At 44.7% G+C, this 24,152-nt stretch overlaps 2 protein-coding genes across 3 annotated transcripts in view; one reads left to right on the top strand and one right to left on the bottom strand.

Annotated features, from left to right (window-relative positions):
* RRAS2 (RAS related 2) overlaps positions 1-1,076 on the top strand; it is an 87,975-nt gene extending 86,899 nt beyond the window's left edge. For both annotated transcript variants that reach the window (XM_066251011.1, XM_066251010.1), the window contains exon 6: positions 646-1,076. In XM_066251011.1, coding sequence (XP_066107108.1) covers positions 646-733 — 88 coding nt within the window. In that variant the 3' untranslated portion in view covers positions 734-1,076. The remainder of the gene's footprint in view (positions 1-645) is intronic.
* Positions 1,077-1,133: 57 nt separating this feature from the next.
* SPON1 (spondin 1) overlaps positions 1,134-24,152 on the bottom strand; it is a 328,021-nt gene continuing 305,002 nt past the window's right edge. The window contains exons 8-17 of the mRNA XM_066251009.1: positions 23,095-23,296; positions 21,967-22,107; positions 21,445-21,520; positions 20,225-20,407; positions 15,932-16,102; positions 15,678-15,845; positions 14,643-14,807; positions 12,988-13,248; positions 7,016-11,853; positions 1,134-6,969 (exon numbers count right to left, since the gene is read on the bottom strand). Of these exons, the coding sequence (XP_066107106.1) occupies positions 11,690-11,853; positions 12,988-13,248; positions 14,643-14,807; positions 15,678-15,845; positions 15,932-16,102; positions 20,225-20,407; positions 21,445-21,520; positions 21,967-22,107; positions 23,095-23,296 (1,531 nt within the window). The 3' untranslated portion in view covers positions 1,134-6,969; positions 7,016-11,689. The remainder of the gene's footprint in view (positions 6,970-7,015; positions 11,854-12,987; positions 13,249-14,642; positions 14,808-15,677; positions 15,846-15,931; positions 16,103-20,224; positions 20,408-21,444; positions 21,521-21,966; positions 22,108-23,094; positions 23,297-24,152) is intronic.

Genomic DNA, 24,152 nt, shown 5'->3' with positions numbered 1-24,152 from the left:
GAAACTAGTTTTTCTTAAAATTTTACTGCTGTTTTGAAATGTTTTGTTCTTGGTTTTGATCCTCAGAATCCATCTGTATCCATTGATCAGTCAGGAGTGAGTGGGTGGGAAAAGGGGCTTTTTACTGCCAGGTACATGAGGCACTAAACGTAACAAGATCTTTAATCCTCATAGCAGCAGTGAAAGGTGGGTTTTTATTATTCTCTTCTAAAACATAGTGGTTCAGAGAAGTCAACTAACTTGTCTAATATTGACTTACAGCTACTAAGTTGTAGAACATGGTTAAGAACTGTAATACTCATAAGGGTAATGTTATATTGTACTCTAGTGATGGATATTTATGCCAAGTATACCTTAAAGTCATGGAATTTTAAACTGGGAAGGAATTTAGAGGTACTGAGTTCAGCATCTCATCTGATTTAAGACTCACCTGTTAATACAACTTAGACAACCTGCATATGCTGGTGTTAAAGCATTTGCTGCTGGACTCCCCCTATCCCCCCATCAACATTTGCTTTGATTCCCTAGTTGAAATTTAACACTGAAAAGCATATACATATACCCTAGACTTATCAAAAAATAACCTGTATTTGTAATAATATATAACCAAGAAGGCAACTATATATAGATTTTTCTGTCTTCCAGGAAATTTCAAGAGCAGGAATGTCCTCCTTCTCCAGAACCAACGCGGAAAGAAAAAGACAAGAAAGGCTGCCATTGTGTCATTTTCTAAGAATCCCTTGAGTTTTAGCTACCAACTGCCAGGAAAAGCCCTTATCTTCTCCTCTCTGTACGGTTTACGTCAGTTGCTACCTTTCTAGCCTTAGACACACGACCACTGTGGTGGCCTTAGACCGAGAAGCTGGCTCATCTTTTCCGGGAAGCTAATCCTATGATCATTTCAAGACAGATTTAAAGGAAACACTAAGGCTGCTTCAGAGATTATCTGATTATTTTAAAATGTATATCTGTATAAACAGACACATTTCTTTTTTAAGGGCTTATATTTTAATAGGGATGAATGAGATTTGGAACCTAAGCTGTTTGCCAAACTGAAGTCATGGGTTTTGAAATAACTTTTAACTTCTGGAATCATTTTGCCTACTGTTACTCTAAATAGAAACATAGGGAGGTGTTTTTTTTTTTAATGTGAATTTTTGCCTATCTTAAAACTTTTGCCGTCACCTTCAGTTACCTTAAATACACTGAATTGAATCCTCAAAAGTGAGACATCTCAGACCTTCACTGATGCTCCAGCCTTTGTTTTCCAGTGGCCAAAATACCAACATGCCCTTTGTAGATTTAGGTTAATTATTACCCCTGCTCGTAAAGGTGATAACATTGTATGTGGCCAAATAGTTGACTCACTCTGGACTTAGGCGTTTCAGTGTTCTTGGTTTTCTATTTTAAGTCTTTTCACAACCATGTTCAGAGTAAAAATAAAGAATTTATGTCTGTCTTCCTTTTTAAGTATTTCTGGATAAGGGATTCAAAAAAACTAAATCTGTTTTTGTTTGTAATATAAAATATGAAATTGATCTTTCCAGGGTCAGAGATGATTAATGTTTTTGCTATATACTTTTATACATTATTTTCTTATCAAACTAGTTAACAAGTATTTTTATATGTTTGTAAGCAACTATGCTTCCACAGCATACCTGTGTATATGTAAAGATAAGTATTTAATTCTCACTGTTCACTTTTAACTGACAAGAAAAAAAGTGAAAACTACAGAAACTGGTTTAAAGAAACTTTCCTTGCTGTTCTGGTCCTGGTTGTAGCCACCTCTGGCAAGTCCCATAGCTTCCAAGTAACCCTCCTCATAGGGTATACAACAGGATGAGGATCTAAAATCACTTTCCCATATCCCTACTAGACTGTAGTATCAAGTAGTACGTGTAAAACTTTAAGTTGACAATTAGTTTAACTGTGGATGGCTTCCAATTTTGTTTTTAATTCTGTGGATTGTGTTTAAACAATTCAAAAGTACGTCCCTGATTTTGAGATACTAAGTGGTATTGCACAGTTGTCACTTTATTGAACATGTACAACAGTCCCGTGAGGTTTATAAAGCGTACCCTTGTATAGCTTCAGGTGCTAGAATTAAAATTGATCTGTTATCACAAGATGCTGCATGATGACTTGTTATTTTGGTGGTTCCTTGAAGGAGTGAGTGTTGGAGGAAATTTACTTTAGTAGCTCTAAGCCTTTCCCAACAATGCCTTCAGGGTTTGAATCTAAGAGTCAATATTGGTCATTTTAGTAGGTAAACTTGAAGTGAAATGGCTTGTTCTTACTGATTTCCTAAGTCATGTTTCTTAAACTTCTACGAAGTGCTCCTGATGAGAGAACCCCAACTACAGAGGAAAGAGGAATATTTCTGAGGATGAAGCCTAAAACAGCTGGAGCAAAGCACACGCATTTATTTGAATGTCAATAAAAATTATTGCCCAGTAAGATACCACATTTATCCTGTGGCTTTTGATACTATAGCACTATCATATGTCCTTCTTAGTACTTTCAGTTGGGAAAGTTTTTTATTTATCATGGGTAACTTCAGAAAGCAAGAGACTGTCACATAATATCTAGACTTAACGGAAAACCTTTCATTTTATTCTGAATAGATGATTTGTGGCAAAGCGGCCTGAAAGTTAAATTTTGTTATCTCAGTTACTTATTTTTTTCTCTGTGCTTCATGTGGGATAAATTTTATTGCTGTATCTTAAAGTTTCCTAACCTTTTCTTCTGCACTTGTTTGATCTGCCAGTAATCCCATTCAATGAATTTTTTATTTTATACCCTTTTTTTCTTCTCTAGAGGTTCTGTTGTTTTTTGTTGTTATATCTTCTCTTTCTGTACTCAGTATGGTCATGTATTTCTCTGATCTGGCCTCTCTCACCTGGGTTCCCAGAGAATTGAGTCTAATGCCCTATCTGTTATGTGTAATAAATGAATGTCTCTTCCATGAATCTAGAATGATACTAGCTGTGTATCATCCTTGGGAGATTTGAGAAAACAGTCACTAAAGTAACTTTATAAAGGATTTAATTCTCCCATTGTATTGACTATTTGGACATGGTTACAAATATTGATAATTGTTGTAATGTTCTTTTCTGCTGATCTCATCATATCTGCAATTTTTGGATCTGTTCTATTGACTGATTTTTCTCTAGTTATGGATCACATTTTCTTGCTTTTTTGCATGTCTACTAAATTTCGATTGGATGCTGGACATTGTGTATTTTATGTTTGGTGCCTAGATTTTGTTATATTAATCTAAACATTGTTGGGCTTTGTTCTGGCAGTTGGTTTAATTTACTTATAGTTCAGTTTGATCCTTTTAAGGCTTGTTTTTAAGCTTCATGCAGTCTCAAGTAACTTTTTCCCAGGATAGTTTAACTCCACTAGTAAGTGTGGACTATTTGGGGTCTCTACTGAATGCCCTAAGTAATCAATGAGGAATCTCCAATTTGGCTAATGGAAACTGAAACAATTCTCAGCCCCGTGTGAGCTCTGGGGACCATTCAGTTCACAGCTCCTGGGTCATTCTTTGCCCAGCTAAGTGGAGTTTCACCTTATACATACATATCTTAATATTCAACAAAGACTCATTGACCCAATGTATATTTTTAGAACTCTTTTTCTGTGTAGTTCTCTCCTTGCCAGAACTTTGTCCTGTAACCTTTGGCTGCCTCAAACTCCCAATCTCCAGTGTCTTGTCTTTTCAGCTCAGGGACACATTTGTACCCTGCTTAGAATTCCCCATCCCCTCTGCAGTCTGGAGTGGGCCTCTAGGCCCAAAGCTAGGGCAGTTTTAAGGCTTACCTTACTTGTTTCTCTTCCATCAGGGAGTATAATCCTATGCTGCTTGGTGTATAATGTCTGAAACCAATTGTTTCACATATTTACTCCAGTTTTCTGATTGTCTAAGGTAGGAGGGTAAATCCAGTTTCTGTTACTTTGTGGTTGGAAGCTGAAGTTTCCTATTTGATTTCCATCATACAGTCAGAGGTGCCTTGTAGCCCTCTTAATCTATGACTTGAAATCTTTTCTCTATAGCTGGGGGGTTGGCAAACTTTTTTTGTAAAGGGCCAGATTGTAAATATCATCTTGGGCATTGTGGGCCATTTAGTCTCTGTATCATTGTAGCACTGAAGCAGCCATCAACAATGTATAAATGAATGAATGTGGCTGTGTTCCAATAAAACTTTATTTGTGGACACTGAAATTTGTATTTTCTATCATTTCCATGTGTCATGAAATATTAATCTTGAATTTTAAAAAGAATTTATTTAAGATGGTAAAAACCCTTCTGTACAAAAACAGATGGAAAACTGGCTTTGATCTATGGGCCATGGTTTGCCAATCCTGCTCTTTAGCACATTGAATATTTGAGATCACATTTCTAACTTCAAAATTTCTTATGTTTCTTTATATATTTGGAAATTCAGGATTTCCTGAATTGAAAGTCATGAATATCTGTTCTAGGAATTTTCTTCCTGTAATGTTTAAAGATTTATAATATTTTAGAGTTGGACACTATGCCTTATTGACATACATTTTACAGTGATGATTCTTTAAATTAGGGACTTTGAGTTTTATAATATAAATTGGTCCCTTACTTTAAATTGACTTAAAATTTGCTGTAACAAGGTTGTATATACTTAAGGTCTAGCCTGTTTCTCTTCTTACTTTCAGCACCACTTACTCTAATTTATTTCTTTTCCCATTCCTATATAACGAGCCCATTGAACAGATGACTGGCAGGTAAATATGAGGAGGGAATGATAAAGCGGTCCCTTTCAATTACTTGACCACTTATGAATATTTAACCAATGACTGCTTATATAAAGTTTCAAAGCATTTTTTAGGGAGAAAAAAAGGTATTTTTTTTTTTTTTTGGTATTTTTCTGAAGTTGGAAACGAGGAGGCAGTCAGACAGACTCCCGCATGTGCCCAACCGGGATCCACCCGGCATGCCCACCAGGGGGCGATGCTCTGCCCACCTGGGGCATCGCTCTGTTGCAACCAGAGCCATTCCAGTGCCTGAGGCAGAGGCCAAGGAGCCATCCTAGCACCCGGGCCAACTTTGCTCCAATGGAGCCTTCTCTGCAGGAGGGGAAGAGAGAGAGAGAGGAAGGAGAGGGGGAGGGGTGGAGAAGCAGATGGGCGCTTCTCCTGTGTCCCCTGGCCAGGAATCAAACCCGGGACTCCTGCACTCCAGGCTGACGCTCTGCCACTGAGCCAACCGGCCAGGGCAAAAAAAGACATTTTAATTTAAACATTTCCTTTGACAAACTTTACTAGGTGTTCTGGGGAAATGGATACATTTGAGCTTTTCCTTCCTACAAATTAGTATCTAGTGGAGAAAGGTTAAGAATGACAAAAACAAATGTCAGGGTGTAGAGTTAAGGCCGAGTATGAGAAGCATGCAAAGTCGGTTCTGCAGAAGCGATGCTATATATTCCTCCTGGAAAATCTGAGGGAGTTTCTTAGTTACAAGTGGTGTTTTGGCTGGAGCTTTGCCAATTGATAGGATTTGAGGTGGAACGGGGTGAGAAGGCTGGGGAGAGCCTGGGCAAAGGCACCAAGTTGGCAGAATGCAAAGTGTGTTCTGGGATTGGGATCTTAACCTAAAAGCATGTTAAGTTTAATGGGAAAAACTAATGGTAAAATATACTCAGCTTAGAATGTAGAGGGCTTTAAATAGGATAGTCCTTCTGTCTATAATGGAAAACTGCCAAGGATTCTGAACACAGGCTGCCTAGATCTGCTCTAGTGGTAGTTTGAACAGCGGAGAAACAAGGAACTTAGGAAGGTGATCAGGTAAGATACTGGAATCGTGGAATCTCCTCATTCTGTTTGTTCTGCCTCTTTTGTCTCAGCCCCTTTTCTCACACCCAGGTTACCATAGAGGACTCTGAAATAATCTGTTTATTTCCATTTTGCCCTCACAAAGTTGTTATTTCAATGTGGCCATAGGGATATTTTTTAGACCATAAATTAAATATCACACTGCTGTTGAAAATCTGTCATCATCTCAGTACACTTTGGCTAATATCTGAATTTCTTACCGTGATATACAAGGAACTGTCATCTTCCTGCTTCTCATTTATGTTCAAATTGATTTGCTTTCTTAGACCCCAGAACAGTGGTTTTCAACCTTTTTACACTTGGGGACAGGTGAAAATAGAATTATTTTGGGGACTACTGAGGCAAAAATTATCCTGAGCATAAGTGAATTCGACTAAGATAATTGGGTCTGTAATCTTCATACAACATCAGGGTGGTTAACTTTCGTGGCCTGGGCCGAAATTTCTGGTGGACAGGTCTGCGGATGTGGTTGAAGGACACTTCCCTAGACCACACCACATATTTTCCAAATCAGTTGCTTCACTCAACTATTCCAAATAGTTGTTTTATCCGTTTGCTCTTGGCTTAGGTGCTACATCCTCAGAGAGCCCTCTTGACTAGCCTCACACTGCTGCCCTGTATTTATGTAACTTATTTAATTTATTTAATTTCCATCTGTGATTATTTTGTGTCTTGTCTGATTTGCGTCTTAGTGTCATAAGCTCTGTGAGGGGAGAACCATGTCTATTGCTGTATCCATATTTCCTGGCACGTGCAGAAAAACCAACCATTTGATGAATGAATGAGCATAGGCAGCTCTAATTATAGAAATAAATGGTGATTGTGCCAGTTACAAATGGGGTTAGTCTAGGGGGCGTTTATGAGTGGGGAATGGGGCTCAAAAGAAGAGGCCAGGACTAGAAGTCCAGATTTAGAATTTATTCATTTAGAACTAATAGTTGAGATGGGAGTGGATTGAAATAGCAAGAGCATGTTTGAGGAAAGGTCAAAGGGTATATATACATTTGGAGGAAAAATAACATTGGGGGTAGAGGATTAAGAGGCAGCAAAAAGTTGAGGGAACAGCCAGAACCTGGAGAAATAACCAGGAAACTTCTTGTCAAGGATGTCGGGAAGGCGGGGGGGGGGGGGGGGGGGGGACGGGACGGAACCAGACAGGGACCAGGGAATAAGAGGCAGCAGTGGTGTTTTGGAGGTTGCTGATGACTGACAGGTTTGTTTCCATCTGGATGTAGGAACCAGATTATAGTAGATTGAAGTATGATTGGAGGGCAAGGAGGTGGGGAAAGTAAGTGAACTACTCCTGAGAAATGCCATGGCAAAATCAGAGGACACTGGGCAGTTATCTTGCTCAATAGGGTAGGATAGAGGAGTAAGAAAAAGAGCGAGTGCAGGGTACTTAACTGTAGATATGTAGGTATACAAGCCTGGAGGTAGATCTACTGTGTAGATACTGAAGCATTTAAAAGGCTCAAAAGCCTGGGGTTTGCATGCGGGCGTCCTGTCCTGGAGGTCCAGTAAGAATGGCGTAGTGTGGCCCTTCCCTGACTGTGGTGAAGAGCCGGTTTTTAAAAATTTTTCATCTTTACTTTTGTGAACTGATACTTTTGCTAAATGGAATAAAAATGAATTACTAGAAAAATAGTCATGCTCTTGGATATCATGCAGTGTCAGATTGTCACAAAACTTTCTAAGGGTTGGCTTTCAATTTCTGCATAGCCTTGTAGGGTGGTAACGATGCTTTGTGGATGTACGCAAGCTGCAGATCTCGCGTGGAGTAGCATTAACGTAGTAGGGAAGGGAGCAGAAGATTGGAGTTTTTTTCACGTTTCCAGATAAGCTAGTAAATTGCAGGTTAAGATCATGCAGTATGGCCTGACCTGTGGTGGCACAGTGGATAAAGCGTTGACCTGGAATGCTGAGGTCTCCGGTTTGAAACCCTGCACTTGTCTGGTCAAGGCACATAGGGGTGTTGATGCTTCCTGCTCCTCCTCTCTCTCTCCCCTCTCTAAAATGCAGTAGGCATAGCATACCAATACATTTTAAAAAAAAGACTGCTTTTATAAACAACTAATGTAAAGGGGTCAGTAGTCTTGAATATGATGTTTGCCCTTTTCCCTTATGCTGATACTTAAGATTATTTGAGATAACTCTTTAAACACATAACTACTTAAAATATAAGAGCTATTACCAGTCAATTTTAATGCCAGGGAAGTAGCTAAGAATATAATCTGAGTTTTATGCAGAATTTAGAGCAATATGAGAAAATGTTAATGAATGCTAGCTTACATGATGATGTTATGCATGTTAAGTGGCAAGTCCAGAGTTGCGTTTTGCTCTGCTGCTACCTTGGTCAAAGTATTGCATGTGTTCTCTATTTGTCAGAGTGTTTTCAGTTATAAGTGACAGGCACGCAACTCGAGCCAGCTTCAACATGAAGTGGGCATTTCCTGGTTTTTAAAGAGGTGGGAGACCTATGGGGTAAGATTGGTTACTAGTAACTGCTGTGTCAGGATGCGCTCAGGACTTGCTGTCGAGATGAGACCTGGCTCCATGGTGGAGGTGGGACTGGGGAAACCTTTAGTGGAAGAGCTGTATGGAAGCCCAAGGCCAGAAGAGAGCACCAACTGGCGCTGCTCTCCCATCCTCTTGGACACAGCAGTACTTGAACCCAGGTCCCCTGGCTTAACGCCCTCTGCCCCCCTGCCCTGCAGAGCGTATGGAACCTTCTGAACTGACAGGGATGTCATTATTTAAATGTGTTATTTTAGTACAGATCTTTCGCTCACAGATTTCAGAGCATTTAAAATGAAGAATTATCCTCATGCTCATTAGCATTCAGCTGCTATTTATAGTTGGTTAGAGCACCTCACTCGTTTTCACAAGGAACTATTTTATTTTCATTCATTCTCTACTTGGGGCAATTTTTAAGAACAAAATGAATCATTCTGTTATTAAAATCAATGGTACCAAATAAGTAGTGGAATGTCTGTATCTTCCTTGATTCTGTGTTGTTGTGATTAGGGATTAAACATTTCTGCTTAGTTTTGTTTGGACAATCGTATCCATTTCTTTAAGATATAAATATTTAACTCTGGGGATAAAGGGACTGATTGTACAGTCCTGGTACACGCTAATATTGAACTCCTTTAAACCTGCCTGAGGAATGTGGGCTATTTGTTAGGCCACAGGAATAATTTGACACGGAGAATTTTTTGTGTATTGACATTTTAGCCATGGGCTTGACCTGAACTAAGTTTCATGTGAGAATGTACGCTTACTTCCTGGAAGAAGTACACAGACTTGGAGTATGCCTAAAACAAGTTTAATACACAAAGTTCAAATGAAAAACAGCACAAAATCTTAATTTTTTTTAATGTTAAGTCCAAAGAAGCCCAGGCTTTATTCTTATTTACTACAACAGTTTTCCTTCAAATAATGCATTGGCAAGGTGACAGGTGAATGACCCAGTGTCTGGCTAGGGACTGTATCTCTGAACTTATTGTAATCTTAAAATGTGGATGTAAATTGGAGTGCAACTGGTCTGGCATTGATAATATATATACAACCATGATAGCTGCCCTTTGTACGGACATTTTTCCTGTGTTTGCTATCTCAAGTGCAAGTCCAAACAAATTTAATTTTTGTAGTAAAAAAAATCTTTATTTCCAAAATGATTGGTTAGCCAGAAAAACTATAAATCACCTAACACAAGACTTTGGTAAAAAAGAGATTTGACGCTTCTTATAAATTTCCCCTTGTAAGCAAAAGAAATAACATTGGTGTCACAAGAAAGATGTTACCCATTCTCTGCCATTAACAAGTTACCTGGTTTTCACTCTCCAAAATTAAGATTAAAAAGCACCCCGTAGGGACCAGATAAGAGTATGAGACACTAGTTACTTAGGAATCACTGTCTTGAGGAACTTTGATTTTCAGGGGTTGAGAGGAAGTATGCCTCTAGATTGCAAAGAGTAATGTTGCTCAAGTGGACAGATTTTGTATCGACATCTTTTTTTTTTTTTTGTCCAGGTAGAAAATTAAGCATGTTATTTCTTTATGTTCCTTTGTGGAGGGAGAAAAGTATTCATTTAAGGGCTATAATAATGTTGGCAACAAAGCTCCAGAAACTCAGAGATGTAGTAAGAATGGACCCTCCAGATTGAGGGAGCAAAAACTATCTTTAGCTGAATATGATTGAGGTGGATAACAATTGTAAACAGACGCAACCTTATGAACCCTTAATTAGTGTAAAAACACAAATGACCCATATGAGTTTTTTATTGAACAGTCTTCCTTGTGTTAAAATAATACAGATCCAGGTCTAAATAGCATATATATGTTGTGTTTGGAAGTATCCTGATGTGTTTAATGCAGATTCTTAAAATAGTGTATTCAAAGCATTGTATGCATCTCATCCATGATACATATTTGGATTAAGCATAATGAAAAAAAAACTGGCAACAGAAATACAACTAATTTTAACAATTAATGAGTAAAAACTGCTGATGGACTGCACTCAGTAAAATGTTCTTTTACACTAATCCTTGGTAGTCAGTTTCCCTGAACTCGGTGTACTTATATGAGTGCTGGGGTGGGGATGGATAAGCACAGCCTTCCCTCCCCATGGATATGTCGAGGATCAGAGCCCCCAGCTGGAGAGCCCACCTAGGGCTGACTTCCACCAGATTCTCTTGCCCAGCTTGGTTCTGTCATATTCCTTTCTCCTTAGATTTCTATCTTCCTTCTGAAGGTCCTGGCAACACCTTTCCTTTCTACAGAAGAAAGAAAAGCTCTTTCTACATGGACAGTTTTATGATTAAAAACGCCCTTTAAAGTCTCAAGGAATGGCTTGGCGGGCTGCGGGGAGACTTACCAAATGTTCGCATAAGTAAAAAGAACTGTTAGAACTGGTTTGAAGACTTAAAAGTCTAGATGTGTGTTGAAAGATTTTAAAAACTCAGGTTTGGGATTGCTAGGGAGGCCTCTTTTGCTGCCTTGGTTCTAGTAAGGACCTAGTATTGGAAACTTTATAAGGCTGGCCTGCTAGGAGAAGTGTGGCAAAAACGAACAACAAAAAAAAAAGGAAAATCCTTTCTAGACTTAGTTACTCTTTGCATCAGGTACAAGAACTGGCAACCTTACATTCAAATAAAGTGGCCGTCATTTCCTTTGGGGTATCAGGAACCAGAATTAAGAGGTGAGATAAATGTATTAAGAATTTCTCAGTGAGAGAAGAAAGCCAGCCAGCATCTGTGCCCCTCTTCGCATCTACCAGCTCTGTTTTCCCCAAGAACTATTGATTACTGATGATGAGGAGACTCAACAAGGGACCTAAAGCTCCGCTACGTTAAAAGAGATGAGCAAACAACAGCTTCCTGCAGAAGGAGTGGGCCAGAGATGAGAGGCAGAGGAGCTGCTCTCTTTGTCTGAGGGGGCATATTTCCTGCTGCACCTGGGACCGAGACAGAATCATTTCCAGGCACAGCTGCCTGTTTATGGAGGCCTGTTTATGCCTGTCCTGCACCCAGGTAGATGCTGCAAAGGACACATTTCCGTTTGGTACAGGGTGGCTGACACTACCCATGTCTGCTGGAGGAGGGCTGGCTGAGGATGAGGGAGCCCTACTCAGCCTCTGCCCACCAAGAAGTAAACAGAAGGGATGGCTCTGGCATCCACAGAATACTGGGCTAATAACACTGCAGAAATGAAAACTAGTGTACACGATTTACATTGCCTTAAACAAACAAGCAAACGGTCCAGCCACTGGTGACCCTGGAATCTAGAGTGCAGCCCTGGCCCACGTGGACCCTTGCTAACAAGGGTGAACGTTGCAGGCTCTGATCTCCTTCTTGTCTTTGCAGCTGGTAAACTGGGAGCTTTTGAACCTCTTCTTTACAGTCATGTAGCGTTCCTGGATCCCGCCTCCACACAGTTTGGTGCATTCCGACCAGGCTGTCCACGGGCGCATCCTACAGCCTGCAAGCAGGAGAAGCCTGGTTAGGCTGGCAGAAAATGAGGACAGACATGAGGGCTGAACTCGAGTCAACAACTGTCAAATATAGTTCTCTGGGCTTCTCTTCTGCTCCTGTATGTAATAAGTTTTGAATTAAATAATGGTTGGAGTCCTTATACCACTAGTTCATAGGTGATAGACTACAAATACTTTGCAGCTCTTCCCACCAAGGGGCAGCCTATTCCTCCACCTCTTGAATTTGGGCTTGATTATATGACTTGCTTTGGCCAATGGGACAAGAACAAACAGCCTGGAAAAAAAAAAAAAGCATGCTGGGGATCCTTTCATCATCATGTAAGAGAGCCTGACTAGACTGTTGGAAAGATCACGTGGAGGAGCCCCGCCGCCCTAGCTGAGCCCCAGAAATGCAGGTGAGGCTGGTGTAGACCTTCCAGCCCCAGCTGAGCCAGCCACTGACATAACCACATGAACAAGCCTAAGCTGGACCACAGGATGCATCCAGCTGAGCCAGCCCAGGTCACTGAACCACAGAATCCTTTTAAATGGCTGCTGTTTGGGGGTGACTCAAACCCCAGCAACCACTCAGGGTACAGTCAATCACTTCTTTATGCTGTGCTCCGCAAGTACTTAGCCCCCCAAATACTAAGTAAAGTCAAGTATAATCTGTTATTTTTCCTCCATAAACATGTCCTTCTCAAAGAGAACTTCCCTGACCCCAGATGTCCGGGTAGATCTTTAATAAAAAGTTTCTTTGGTGCTGTATATATGACTCATTTGTAGAAGCATTTATGGTCATTCAATACCAGGCTAAGTTTCATAGAGGAGAAGACCATGGCATAGTGGCTGCCTGGCATGTAGTTGGGCTTAAATGAATGTTCACTGGCCACCTGACTACCACATGCAACAGACACTTTGATCTGTGAGCAGCTTCCTATCGGAAAAATCGTGAACTTGTTGGGTGGTTTTTGCTTGAACATACCATGCTCTTTGGCATCTTTGTGCCTTTGCAATTACTGTTCCTATTGCTTGGATGCCCTTCTCTAACTGACAAACTCCTACAAGTTCCTCAAAACCTACTCTAATTTCCCCGGCTTTGACAGCTCCCTGAACTCCAGCCTTACACTTGGGGGTGGTACCTGGGAACTGCTCCCCGTCAGACTCCTCCCTCAGCTGCTCGCTCCTCCGGCTCTCTCTGGCCTCTCTCCAGCGCAGCTTCTGGATGGAGGGGTGTCGGCACTTCCGGAGGCGGCACTTTTTTCGCTGCACAGTCTCTGGGCAGGGTGCTCCTCCAAACTGAGGCTCCATTTGGATCATCCGGGTTCGAATCATGTGGCCTTTCCCACATGATTTGTTACATTCTGACCATTGGGACCACTCAGTGAGCTCACAGTCAATGGCTGGCAAGACACAAATTGGCATGAGTATCTCATGTCTGAAACAAGATATGGTCACTTACACTATCCTTTCAACATCTCAACACATGCTTATGAGAAATGCAAAGCAACAGCCCCTGGCCTGTTGGCTTGGTGGTAGAGCATCGACCTGGTGTGTGGATGTCCTGGGTTCGATTCCCAGCCAGGGCACACAGGAGAAGAAGCACCCATCTGCTTCTCCACCCTTCCCCCTCTTCTTCCTCTCTGTCTCTCTCTTCCCCTCCTGCAGCCAAAGCTCCATTGGAGCAAAGTTGGCCCGGGCGCTGAGGATGGCTTCATGGCCTCCACCTCAGGGACTAGAATGGCTCTGGTTGCAACGGAGCAACACCCCAGATGGGCAGAGCATCACCTCCTAGTGGGCATGCCAGGTGGATTGGGGTAGGGCGCATGCAGGAGTCTGTCTCTCTGCCTCCCCACTTCTCACTAAAGAAAAAAAAGAGAGATGCAAAACAGATTCTACTATTCCATTTCACAGAGGAAACCAAAGCTCCAAGAGGCAGACTGACTTCACCCAGCCCATGTGGTTGGTAAGCAGTAGAGGCAGAATTGGTGCCCAGGTCATAAACCACATCCTGTGGCTTCTCTGTGACTCAAGAAGGCTTTGGGGGGACTTTACAGATGTGTTCAGAGCCTCTTGCCTTGCTCTGAACTTCTGGACTAGATCTGAATCTGGGCAAGCAGCCTGAGTAATAAGGAAGGGGGAGCAGGAGACTGCAAGTGCGTTTCAGAGGATGCCAACAGAGGGCGTTAACCAAGCGTGTCTGACTTTCCAACACCTGAAAGAGAAGCTCTCTTGGAAGACTAGCCAGGAAAACAGGCTTTCTCCCCTTGGTTTAGTCCCCGTGTAATACATACAGCGAGCGCACCACAGAGATTTTGGAGGAGGGGGTGGGCAGTGAGCTTTTGTGAGCTTGTTTTTCTGCTGGCTGGGCTTACCATGGCTGCAAGAGTACAGGAGGCAGGGATTCAATGTTTACCCCCTGGCCATGGATAAATAAAATGGTCAGAGGGAGAAGGAATAAAACTTAAAAGTTGGAAAATGCATTGGCCAAACAGCCCCTAATTGGGGATGGGGGTTCGGGGAGGGAACTAAGAAATAAGGTTTACTGAGCTTTGTGCTAAGTGTCTCTCATCTAGGTCTCCCGTTTAGACTCCGTAGCAACTTGCAGTGTGTGCGCTTTGTAGATGGTAGTGGGATCCTTGTGATTAAAGAGGAGATTGACTGAGAGTTTAAATAACTTCGCCAAATTCATGCTCTTTCTTCCCACCAAACAGACTTTACAATCTAACAGTGTGCTCCCGCACAGCGCTGGTTAATAGGGAACAGAGTGGTGGGCTTGCGGGAGCTCCGGACTTACGGCATTCTGGCAACATGCACTTTTCCACCTGCTCTAGCTCCTCGTTACAGTCCCCGAGCTCGGCCAGAGACTTGAGCATCCGCTGTCGGGTCCGTGTGCCCTTCCCACAGGTCACGCTGCAGTCACTCCACTCGGACCACGGGGACAGCAAGCATGGGATGGTGTCTAGGCCGAAAGCCAGGTGTGCCACTGAGAATAGGTCCCTTTGCTTTCTTTGATCTCTGTGCCCTCCCACCTCCTGTCCCCCCACTTTGGCTCCTGGGGTAAAGTGAGATTGACTGATGGGTTCAGATACTCAAGTGAAACCCATGAAGTAGGCAAGGAGCGGCCCGGCAGACTACTTGTCACTCTCCTGAAACTCCCCTGATCCTGCTGGAGGCAGACATGACATTAGATGATATTGAATATACAAGTAACATGGATACACAAGTCCCTACTTGAAACACCACTGAGGGTCTAAATAGGGTCTTACTAGAGGCAGAAACATCCATCCCACCAACCCCAGGAACCAACAGTAAGAGATAAACTCAATGCTGCAGTTTTGGCCACTGGTGCCCAAACTCCTAGAACGTGTATGTAGTGTGTGCCTGTGTACAAATGTGTACTGATGCGTGGACCTGTGGGCAACTGTGTGTAGAGCAGGGGTCGTGATGATTTTCGGGGCCAGGCAAATCCAATGTAAAAGAGTGGGGAGGCCTAGGATGACCTGGGGAATGTGCATCCACCTAAATATATTATTACCCTCACAAAGCTATTCTGGGGTTCTATAAACACAGCTGCAGGTGAATTCTATCCAGAAGTCACCAATTCCTAGCATTGCTCAGAGTGTCCCTCGATGGAGGCCACACTTTCTGGGTCTGGTGGATGTCCACACAACTATAGCCTTCATCTTGATCCTAGCAGTGCCATGCACCATAGTGGACCACTTTTTCCCCTGCACCTGCCCAACCTTGACCTTGATGGAGGAGGTAGTAGGGGATACTGCGGTCCCCCATACTGTCCCCGTCCCCTCTCCCGTCTCCCACGCCCACTCACGGCACTCAGGCATCATGCACTTCTCTGCCTGAGAAGTCTCGGCCTTGCACATGGAACCGTCCGCTGGGCTCATCTTGACCATGCGGTGCCGCTTCTTCATGCCCATCCCGCAGGTGGCGCTGCACTCATCCCACTCTCCCCACTCGGTCATCAGGCAGCTGCTGGAAGCTGGGAAGTTCCGTGGCCTTGGAGTCGTGTCGGCTGCCTCGGGAGTGGCGCCCGCCCCACCGCGCCCGCCCGGTGCCCCCACTCACAGCACTCCTCGTTGACCGTGCACTTCTCCGTTTCTTCGGTGGGCAGCGTGCACACCGAGCCGTCCTCCGGGAACTGCTTCACGTACCTCTCCCGGGACCGCACACCCATGCCGCAGGAGATGCTGCAGGGCGACCAGGTGATCCACTCGGACATGGTGCAGGTGGAACCATCTGCAACACACGGAGTGGATGCTGCAGCCCGACCATCGCATGCCAGGGCGTGGTTCAGACACTACAGCGCGACCCAACTCCCTAAGGGCAGGAATCAAGAAGGAACCAGCTGGCTGTCCGGGAGTTAGGCAGTTGAGGATGTAAGGGAACATAAAAAGGCATGCATTTTTAAAGCAGAAACTTCTCAAGAAGAAATGAAATGCCTTTTTCCAGGTACATGGGGCAGGCAGTAAGGATTATTCCTTATCCCACGATAATACATATGAAAGACACTTGGATGGAGAGAAGGATGTTTTATATATATAAGACGTGTTATAAGATATAATTTGATTTACATATAAGTCATAATCCACTTGTATGGTCTGGGATGTATCATACATAAAAGATCATCAAATAAAATGTTAGCATTCACTCCCTCAGTCACTAACCACATTTTAAGTGCTGACTAGACAGGCATGCCTAGTGGCTACCATATTGGACAGTGCAGATATATAATAGAATATTTCTGTTGTGACAGAAAGTCCTACTGGACAACACTGGAAAACAAGTATATATATAAATAAATTCTATATTCTGAGTTACTGTTTAAGTTCTTTTGCTCAGAGGAACCTGAGACTTTGGTTATTGTCTAAAGCTGCCAGTTCCCAGTCTAGAAAAACAGATGAGAGAATTTTGCTCCTGAAGGTAAGAGAGGGTGGCTGGCCTTGGGAAGTAGGGAACTGAGGGCTAATTTGTAACCAAAGAGCATCTTATACTAAGTGGCCACAGGCAGCTCAATGCCTCAGTTGAGGTTGGTAACAAAGAAGAGAAGACCCCAGCTGCCAACAGGGAGTAAATGGTGGAATGGCAAGTGGGGTGAGAATGTCTGTGTGTGTCAGGAGAGGGGGACATAGAGGAAGAATGAGAAAGACAATGGAACCAACCTTCTGTGTTGGTATCTTGGATTACATATGGCTTTGCTCCCATGAGTGGGTGTTGGCAAAGGCCATGCCCATGTAGGAGACACTGGGAATGCTGATGAAAAAGATAATTGAATCTCTCAGCATGGCTTGCTGGTCTTGTTTCCTGGGTGGTGGTAGTGTGCTGCTCCTGTTGGAAGTTGTGTGTGTGTGTGTGTGTGTGTGTGTGCGTGCACTTGCTTAAAAAAGAAGAAAAATGCAGTCACCCATCTACATCTACTCATTTATTCATGTCAATAAGGACATTGAATATTCAGAGGTATGCTCTGAGGTTAAACAGATGTGTAAGATATGGATCTTGTTCTACTCCATGAGAGAGAGAGAGAGAGAGAGAGAGAGAGAGAAACTGACAATAATTCCAGGTATTGAAAATATGACAACAGAGGTAAGCATAGAAGAGAGGAAAAAGTCATTTCTTCTGGGAGTTGTGGGGAAGATTTCACACAAGAGGGCACATCTGAGAGAACTTTGTTGGGTAATGGGTATTTGCATTTCAGGTAAAGGGAAGAGCTTATGCAAACACCCCTGAAGAGACTGTACATGTGTGTGGTATTAGGAGAAGAAACTAGAAGGGACAAGCAAAGTCAGAGTGTGAGGCCAGCCTGCACATGTCCACAGGCCTGCGCACGTGTGGTGCCTACACACTGTTATTTAACCTTTGGACCGTGTAGCTATCAATGCTGGTGATATAGTGAGAAATCATAGCTGGAACCCACATGTTAGACCACGAGGCCAAAGCTAACTAAAAGTTCATGTACAACCAATAAGATAATTATGTTCCAGTGCGATATGGTTGAGGTACAGGTTTCCCATAACCTGGCAAGACATTCAATAAGCACATGAAAAGATGCTTACCATCACTAATCATTATACCAAAACCATAATGAGATACTATCTGACACTCATTAGGATGGCTACTATAAAATAAAAACAGAAAATGCAAGTGTTGAGGATGCAAAGAAATCGAAACCCTGTGCACTGTTGGTGGGAATGTAAAATGGTACAGATGTTGTGGAAAACAGTACGGCAGTTCCTCAAAAAAATTTAAAGTAGAATTACTGTATGACCCAATAATTCCACTTCCAGATATATACTAAAATCAGAGTCTCAAAGGTTGAAATCAGAGTATTTGAAAGTATTGAAATTAGAGATTCAAAGACACTTGTATACCGATCGATGTTTATAGTATCGTTATTCACAGTTATTAAAATGTGGAAGCAACCCAAGTGTCCATTGATAGATGTGTGAATAAACAAAATCTAATATGTACATATAATGGAATATCATTCGGTCTTAAAAAGGAGGTAAATTCTGACATATGCTGCAACATGGATGAACCTTGAGTACATTCGGCTAAGTGAAACAAGCTTGTCTCAAAAAGACAAATCCTGTCTGATCACACTTATACGAGGTCCTAGAATAGTCAAATTCACAGAGACAAAGTAGAATGTGGTAGCTAGGGGCAGGGCGGGGGTGGGGAGGTGAATGGGGAGTTACTGTTTAATGGGTACAGAGTGTCAGTTTTGCAAGGTTAAAAATAAAATAGTTGTAGAGATGGACAGTGGTGATGGTCACACAACAATGTGAATGTACTGAATGCCACTGAACTGTGCACTTAAAAATGATTCAGATGGTAAATTTGATGTTATATACTACAATAAAAAAATAGAAGCAAAAAGGAGGCCCAGCCCAATACGTTTTAGAGATGTCAGTACCACCTAGGAGCCACTTGCACTGTATAAGGAAGGTCTGTTCCCTGTGAAGGGGCGAGGACCCTCACTCCCACTGCGGTCCTTAGCCAGACATCCCCCAGCCCCAGCCCAAGGAAGGGAGAGTACCTCCACCATTGACAGGCCTGTCACAACCTCCTCCCTGCCTGTTTGTGGGAATGTGAGGGTTCATTCACCTCTGAAGTGTCTTATCCTGGGCACACGTGACAGTAAACCACTGTGCAAGTGCAGCCGGGAGAGGTATTTAAGACCGTCCCCAGGAAGGGCCATAGAGTGAATGACCTTCACATTCTCTCACTGCAGTTCAGAGACGGTTAAGATCTCAGAGGACAGAGTATAGATCAGTCCAGACAGAGAGGAGTCGTGCACTGGAAAGTAGGCGGCTGACCTTTGCACAGCAATCAGCTTAGTGCCATCTGGAAGCTTGAGCCATCGTGACATAGGTGGTGCAAGCTCATAGCTCAAGTTTGACCTTTGAGCAGTTGCAGGGGAGAGAGACAGTCTAAGAATCCTGCGATCAGCCCCCAGGTCCCGACACAAAGAAGTGACTGCTCTGACTCGGGCTGAAGCAGGCCATGAAGAGGGCCTGTCAATGACACAGAATCAGGGCAATGGATGTAAATTTAATTTCGTCTAACCTGTTCATCTGCTTCTTAAAAAGAGGTTGGTTGGTGTTGAGGCCCCCAAGCAGGCTGCTTATTACTTGTAATTTGTCATGAGATGTTTGTTAGCACTTTGGTAACTTGTGTATGTTTTCTTGCATGGCCGGAAAAGGAGGCGTGTTCAATCAATCCCCAAAATTCTTTCTTTTTTCTTTTTCTCTTAGTGAGAGGAGGGGAGATAGAGAGACAGACTCCCACATGTGCCCCAACTGGGATCCACCTGGCAACCCTGCCTGTGGCCGATGCTCTGTCTGTCTGGGGCCATGCTCACAACTGAGCTATTTGTAGTGCCTGAGGTGGAGGTCCAAGGAGTCATCCTTAGTACCTGGGGCTGATGTGCTTGAACCCATGGCTGTGGGAGTAGAAGAAAGAGAGAGAGAGAGAAAGAGAGAGAGAGAGAAAGAGAGAGAGAGAGAGAGAGAGAGAGAAAGAAAGGGGAGATGGGGAGTTAGAGGGGGGAGAAGCAGATGCTGTTTTTCCTGTGAGCCCTGACTGGGAATTGAACCCAGGACATACATACACCAGCTGATGCTCTACCTTTGAGCCAACCAGCCAGGGCTCCCAAAATTCTTTTGATGTCATAAGACATGTTCTGTGTTCAGAGTCTTAGAGACACTGTTGGAGATGTGGGATGGAACCCACTGACAGTCAGGGTCTTGGTGTCCCATTAGGGGCTTGGCCCTACCAGGCATGAGAGGACAGCATCATGAGGCAGCACTGTCCTCTCCTGAGCTCCTGCCAGCCACTGGCTGGCCTGGGTTGTCTCCTCACCTTCGTCACTGCAGCCTGGGCCCATGCAGGGCTGGAAGTCCTGGGTGTCGGGGCAGGGGACACTGAGGTCCAGCTGTGCCTTCAGCATGCGCTGCCGCATCCGCTTGCCTTTGTCGCAGGTGGAGGAGCTGCAGGCGGACCACGGAGACCAGTTGGAGTAGATGCAGGTTTCAGGGGTGTCATCTGGGAAGAGCACGTGACAGGTTTTCCCTGGGATCTTGTGGATTCTGGGACTAGCCCTCTTCCCAGACAAGCACATTTGGGGACAGGAAAATCCCTGCAGCCTGACTGGCCTCCATGAGCCTGGTACTCCTGGGATGGAAGCAAGCCAGTCGCTTCCCCTTAAAAATTAATTATATTTTAGCATTCCACTAATACACACCTAAATAACCTAAGAATAAAGAAAGTCCGTCTTACTATCCCTTCTCCTCGACACATGCGGTCGTCTCATTCCCAGTCCCTCACCGTGGCAGACGTAGTTCCTACAGGTGTGGGCACATCAGGGGCGGTTTGGGGGAGCACAGGTTTTTCTGTGTGGCTGCTTCATCTTCCCAGTGGTCACGATACACACACAGGTGTCATGACAAGGATAAGAGCAGCCATTGCTTACTGAGCACTTATTATGGGCCAACATTATTCTAAGGCCCCTACGTGTTTTCTATACCCTTGGAGGCACACAACAACCGTCTATGAGGCAGGTTCTGTTAAAATTCCCCTTTTGCAGGTGAGAAAACCGTGGTAGAAAGGTGAGCTCATCTGAGGCAAGAGAGTGCGAGCCCAGGTTGTCTGGCTGCAGATGGCGTGAGAAAACGTGGACCAGAGCCAGGGCTCTGCCACGCTCTCCTGGCGGGAGGATCTGGCCTGGCTTTTATTGCTGGGAGAGGGGACTCACCTGCATCTGCCTTACAGGCCAGTGTGAGAATCAAAGCAGAGGGGCATCTGAGGACTGCGAAGCCTATGCCAATGCCACTTACACGATCGTTTTAAAGGCCCAACACTGCAGAGGGCATATATACCCCAGTGTCACACCTGCCTCAATTCCTGGTCCTCTGTGCCCAGTCTTGGCCTTGCTTTGGAATACATCTCTCAAGCAGAAGTCCTCCAAGATGGGATCCCCAAGTCAAAGGATATATTTGTGGCTTTTAAAACATGTTAGCAAACTACTTTCCCAAAAGGTTGGGCCAATTTATGTTGCCATCCGCATCAGAGGGAAACGGTACCTTCATCTTTCTCTTCCGGAGCAAGGTCAGCTACAATATCATCCACGTTGTCAGGTACAATATTGCATTGCTCCCCCTGCAAAAGGAATTTTACTCGGAGGGCTCACATGGAATGTGTGAAGGAAAGATGAGGGGAGATGTAAAAGTGAATGCCCACACCGTGTGTGTACAAGGCAGAGTTCTGGGCCAACATTTACAATCTGACTGAAAAAGAACTGGCCATAAGCCCACAGCTTCCACTTCCTGACCCGTGGCAGACGTGAGCACTTGCTTTTATGAAAGTCACGGTGAACCCTACTTGCTTGGATCAAATCATTCAGTTGAGCATCAAACCCTATTATTAGGTTTATTTTGCTCATTTATATTGTATGAATAATTTGTATACTAAGAACCTTGCGAGGCCCAGGAATTCTACACCCCAGAACCTGCCAGACACCCCAGGATTCTAGAACAGGAAGGGGTACAGTCTCCTCATACCCCTGGTGGCAAAGGTCTGTGCCAGGGAAAGCTCTAACCCAGTACCTTCCGGGCAATTCTCTCGATGACAACTCTGGCTACTTGCGTGATGGACCCGCCCTCTGGGTCGTAGAAAGGACTCTGAGGATGGTCCAGACTGGTCAGAGGCCGGATTTTCTCCTGGGGAATTGTGGGCTTGTTGGGTGACTGCAGCGAGGGTGGGGGGTGGGGGCAGATACAAAGAATGGGAAATAGAATTGGTTAAAAACCACAAAAGCAATTTGATCATAATATGATCAGAACAAAAACCTTGATAGGGATTTAACAAGTATAATTACTATTTATGTTATGGAAGCCTGTTCGTCCCACGTGCTGTGCATGGAAACATGGAGCTTTGTAATGCAGGCTGCCCCCCCCCCCCCCCCACACACACACAGTAGGGTTAGGCCCAGACGAGGAAGCCAAGTTTCAGAGCGGTCGCCCCAGCTAGGAAATGGCCGAGCCAGGCTGGCCTGAATCCAGAGCTTTTCCTACCAGACCAGGTGCTGGCAAAGTTTTCCGTGTCGAGGGTCAGGTGGTAAATAGTTTAGGCTTTGTGGGCCTAACTGTGTCTGTCGCAGGGACTCGACTCAGCTGTTCTAGTGAGAAAGCAGCCCCGGACAACAAGGAATCAAATATGTAAAGCTGGGTTTGAAAGTTTTATTTATGCCTTAGGCGGTAGGCCACATTTGTCCCACAAAGCACAGTTATCATCATCTGTTCTAGACTGTTCTACCACTGGTTTTCTGATGGCTCCAGATTTTGATGTTGTTGGTGGACTGACCCTGTGTGAGAGATACTGACATTCAGGGAAGATTCCAAACTCCTTAGCCTGAGGCCTTTGGAATGCGGCCCAGCCCCCTCTCTCTGCTTTTCCTCCACGGATTTGCCTTTGTCTGCTGTTTCCTTGCTTAACTAGGAGCTGTTCTTTGGCAGGTTACCTCTCTGGGCGCTCCTGGCCGGTGGCATGGACACTTTCCAGAGTCCAAATCAGACCGTGTGTGAGCAGACATGATGATGAGACCGTGCTGGCCTTTCCTACCACCCTGTGAGTTCATCTAAGACACAGCCTGGGCCAGATCCACCTCTACATCCAGGACCCCAGCGACAGGACTGGGCAAGGACTGTCACTCGCCACGCCAGGCGCACACCTACCTCATAGGTCACCCCGCTGTCGGTACCGGCGTCCCAGGGGATCAGGTCTTGCACCACCTTCTGCACCCAGCCACACTCCTTGGTGCACAGGTCCTCTGCAGACAGGCCCACGTTCCAGTCGGGGCTGGGGCCCATCATGGTCAGGAAGGACATTAAGTGACGTGTCCTGTCCACGGAAAATTCAGCCGAGGGTGCTGCTCTCCTGGGAACCAAACACAGAGACCACTGCAATAGGGGCTCCAGCGGAGCACACTCTGAGGGACAGCTGGCCAGACCACAGCTAAAGGACGAGAGGCACAGAAGGAAGGCAGAGTCTCGGTCTCCTGTCGCCTTTGGCCACGAGTGGTGTCCATCCTTCTCTCTCCTGAGTCCATTCATTGGCCACATGTAGAGAGAGAACCGTATGCTCTCATCCTATCCACTTTTTTTTTTTTTTGCATTTTTCTGAAGCTGGAAACAGGGAGAGACAGTCAGACAGACTCCCGCATGCGCCCGACCGGGATCCACCCGGCACGCCCACCAGGGGCGACGCTCTGCCCACCAGGCGGCGATATTCTGCCCCTCTGGGGCGTCGCCATGTTGCATCCAGAGCCACTCTAGCGCCTGAGGCAGAGGCCACAGAACCATCCCCAGTGCCCGGGCCATCTTTGCTCCAATGGAGCCTTGGCTGCAGGAGGGGAAGAGAGAGACAGAGAGGAAAGCGTGGCGGAGGGGTGGAGAAGCAAATGGGCGCTTCTCCTGTGTGCCCTGGCCGGGAATCGAACCCGGGTCCTCCGCACGCTAGGCCGACGCTCTACCGCTGAGCCAACCGGCCAGGGCTTATTATTATTATTATTATTATTATTATTATTATTTTTGTATTTTTCTGAAGCTGGAAACGGGGAGGCAGTTAGACAGACTCCGGCATGCACCCGACCGGGATCCACCCGGCACGCCCACCAGGGGCGACGCTCTGCCCACCAGGGGGCGATGCTCTGCCCCTCTGGGGCATCACTCTGTTGCGACCAGAGTCACTCTAGTGCCTGGGGCAGAGGCCAAGGAGCCATCCCCAGTGCCCG

The sequence above is a fragment of the Saccopteryx bilineata genome, chromosome 1 (assembly GCF_036850765.1).
Source record: "Saccopteryx bilineata isolate mSacBil1 chromosome 1, mSacBil1_pri_phased_curated, whole genome shotgun sequence".
Taxonomy (NCBI): domain Eukaryota; kingdom Metazoa; phylum Chordata; class Mammalia; order Chiroptera; family Emballonuridae; genus Saccopteryx; species Saccopteryx bilineata.
The sequence above is the reverse complement of the archived record's forward strand: the minus strand, read 5'-3'. Positions and strand labels throughout refer to the sequence as shown.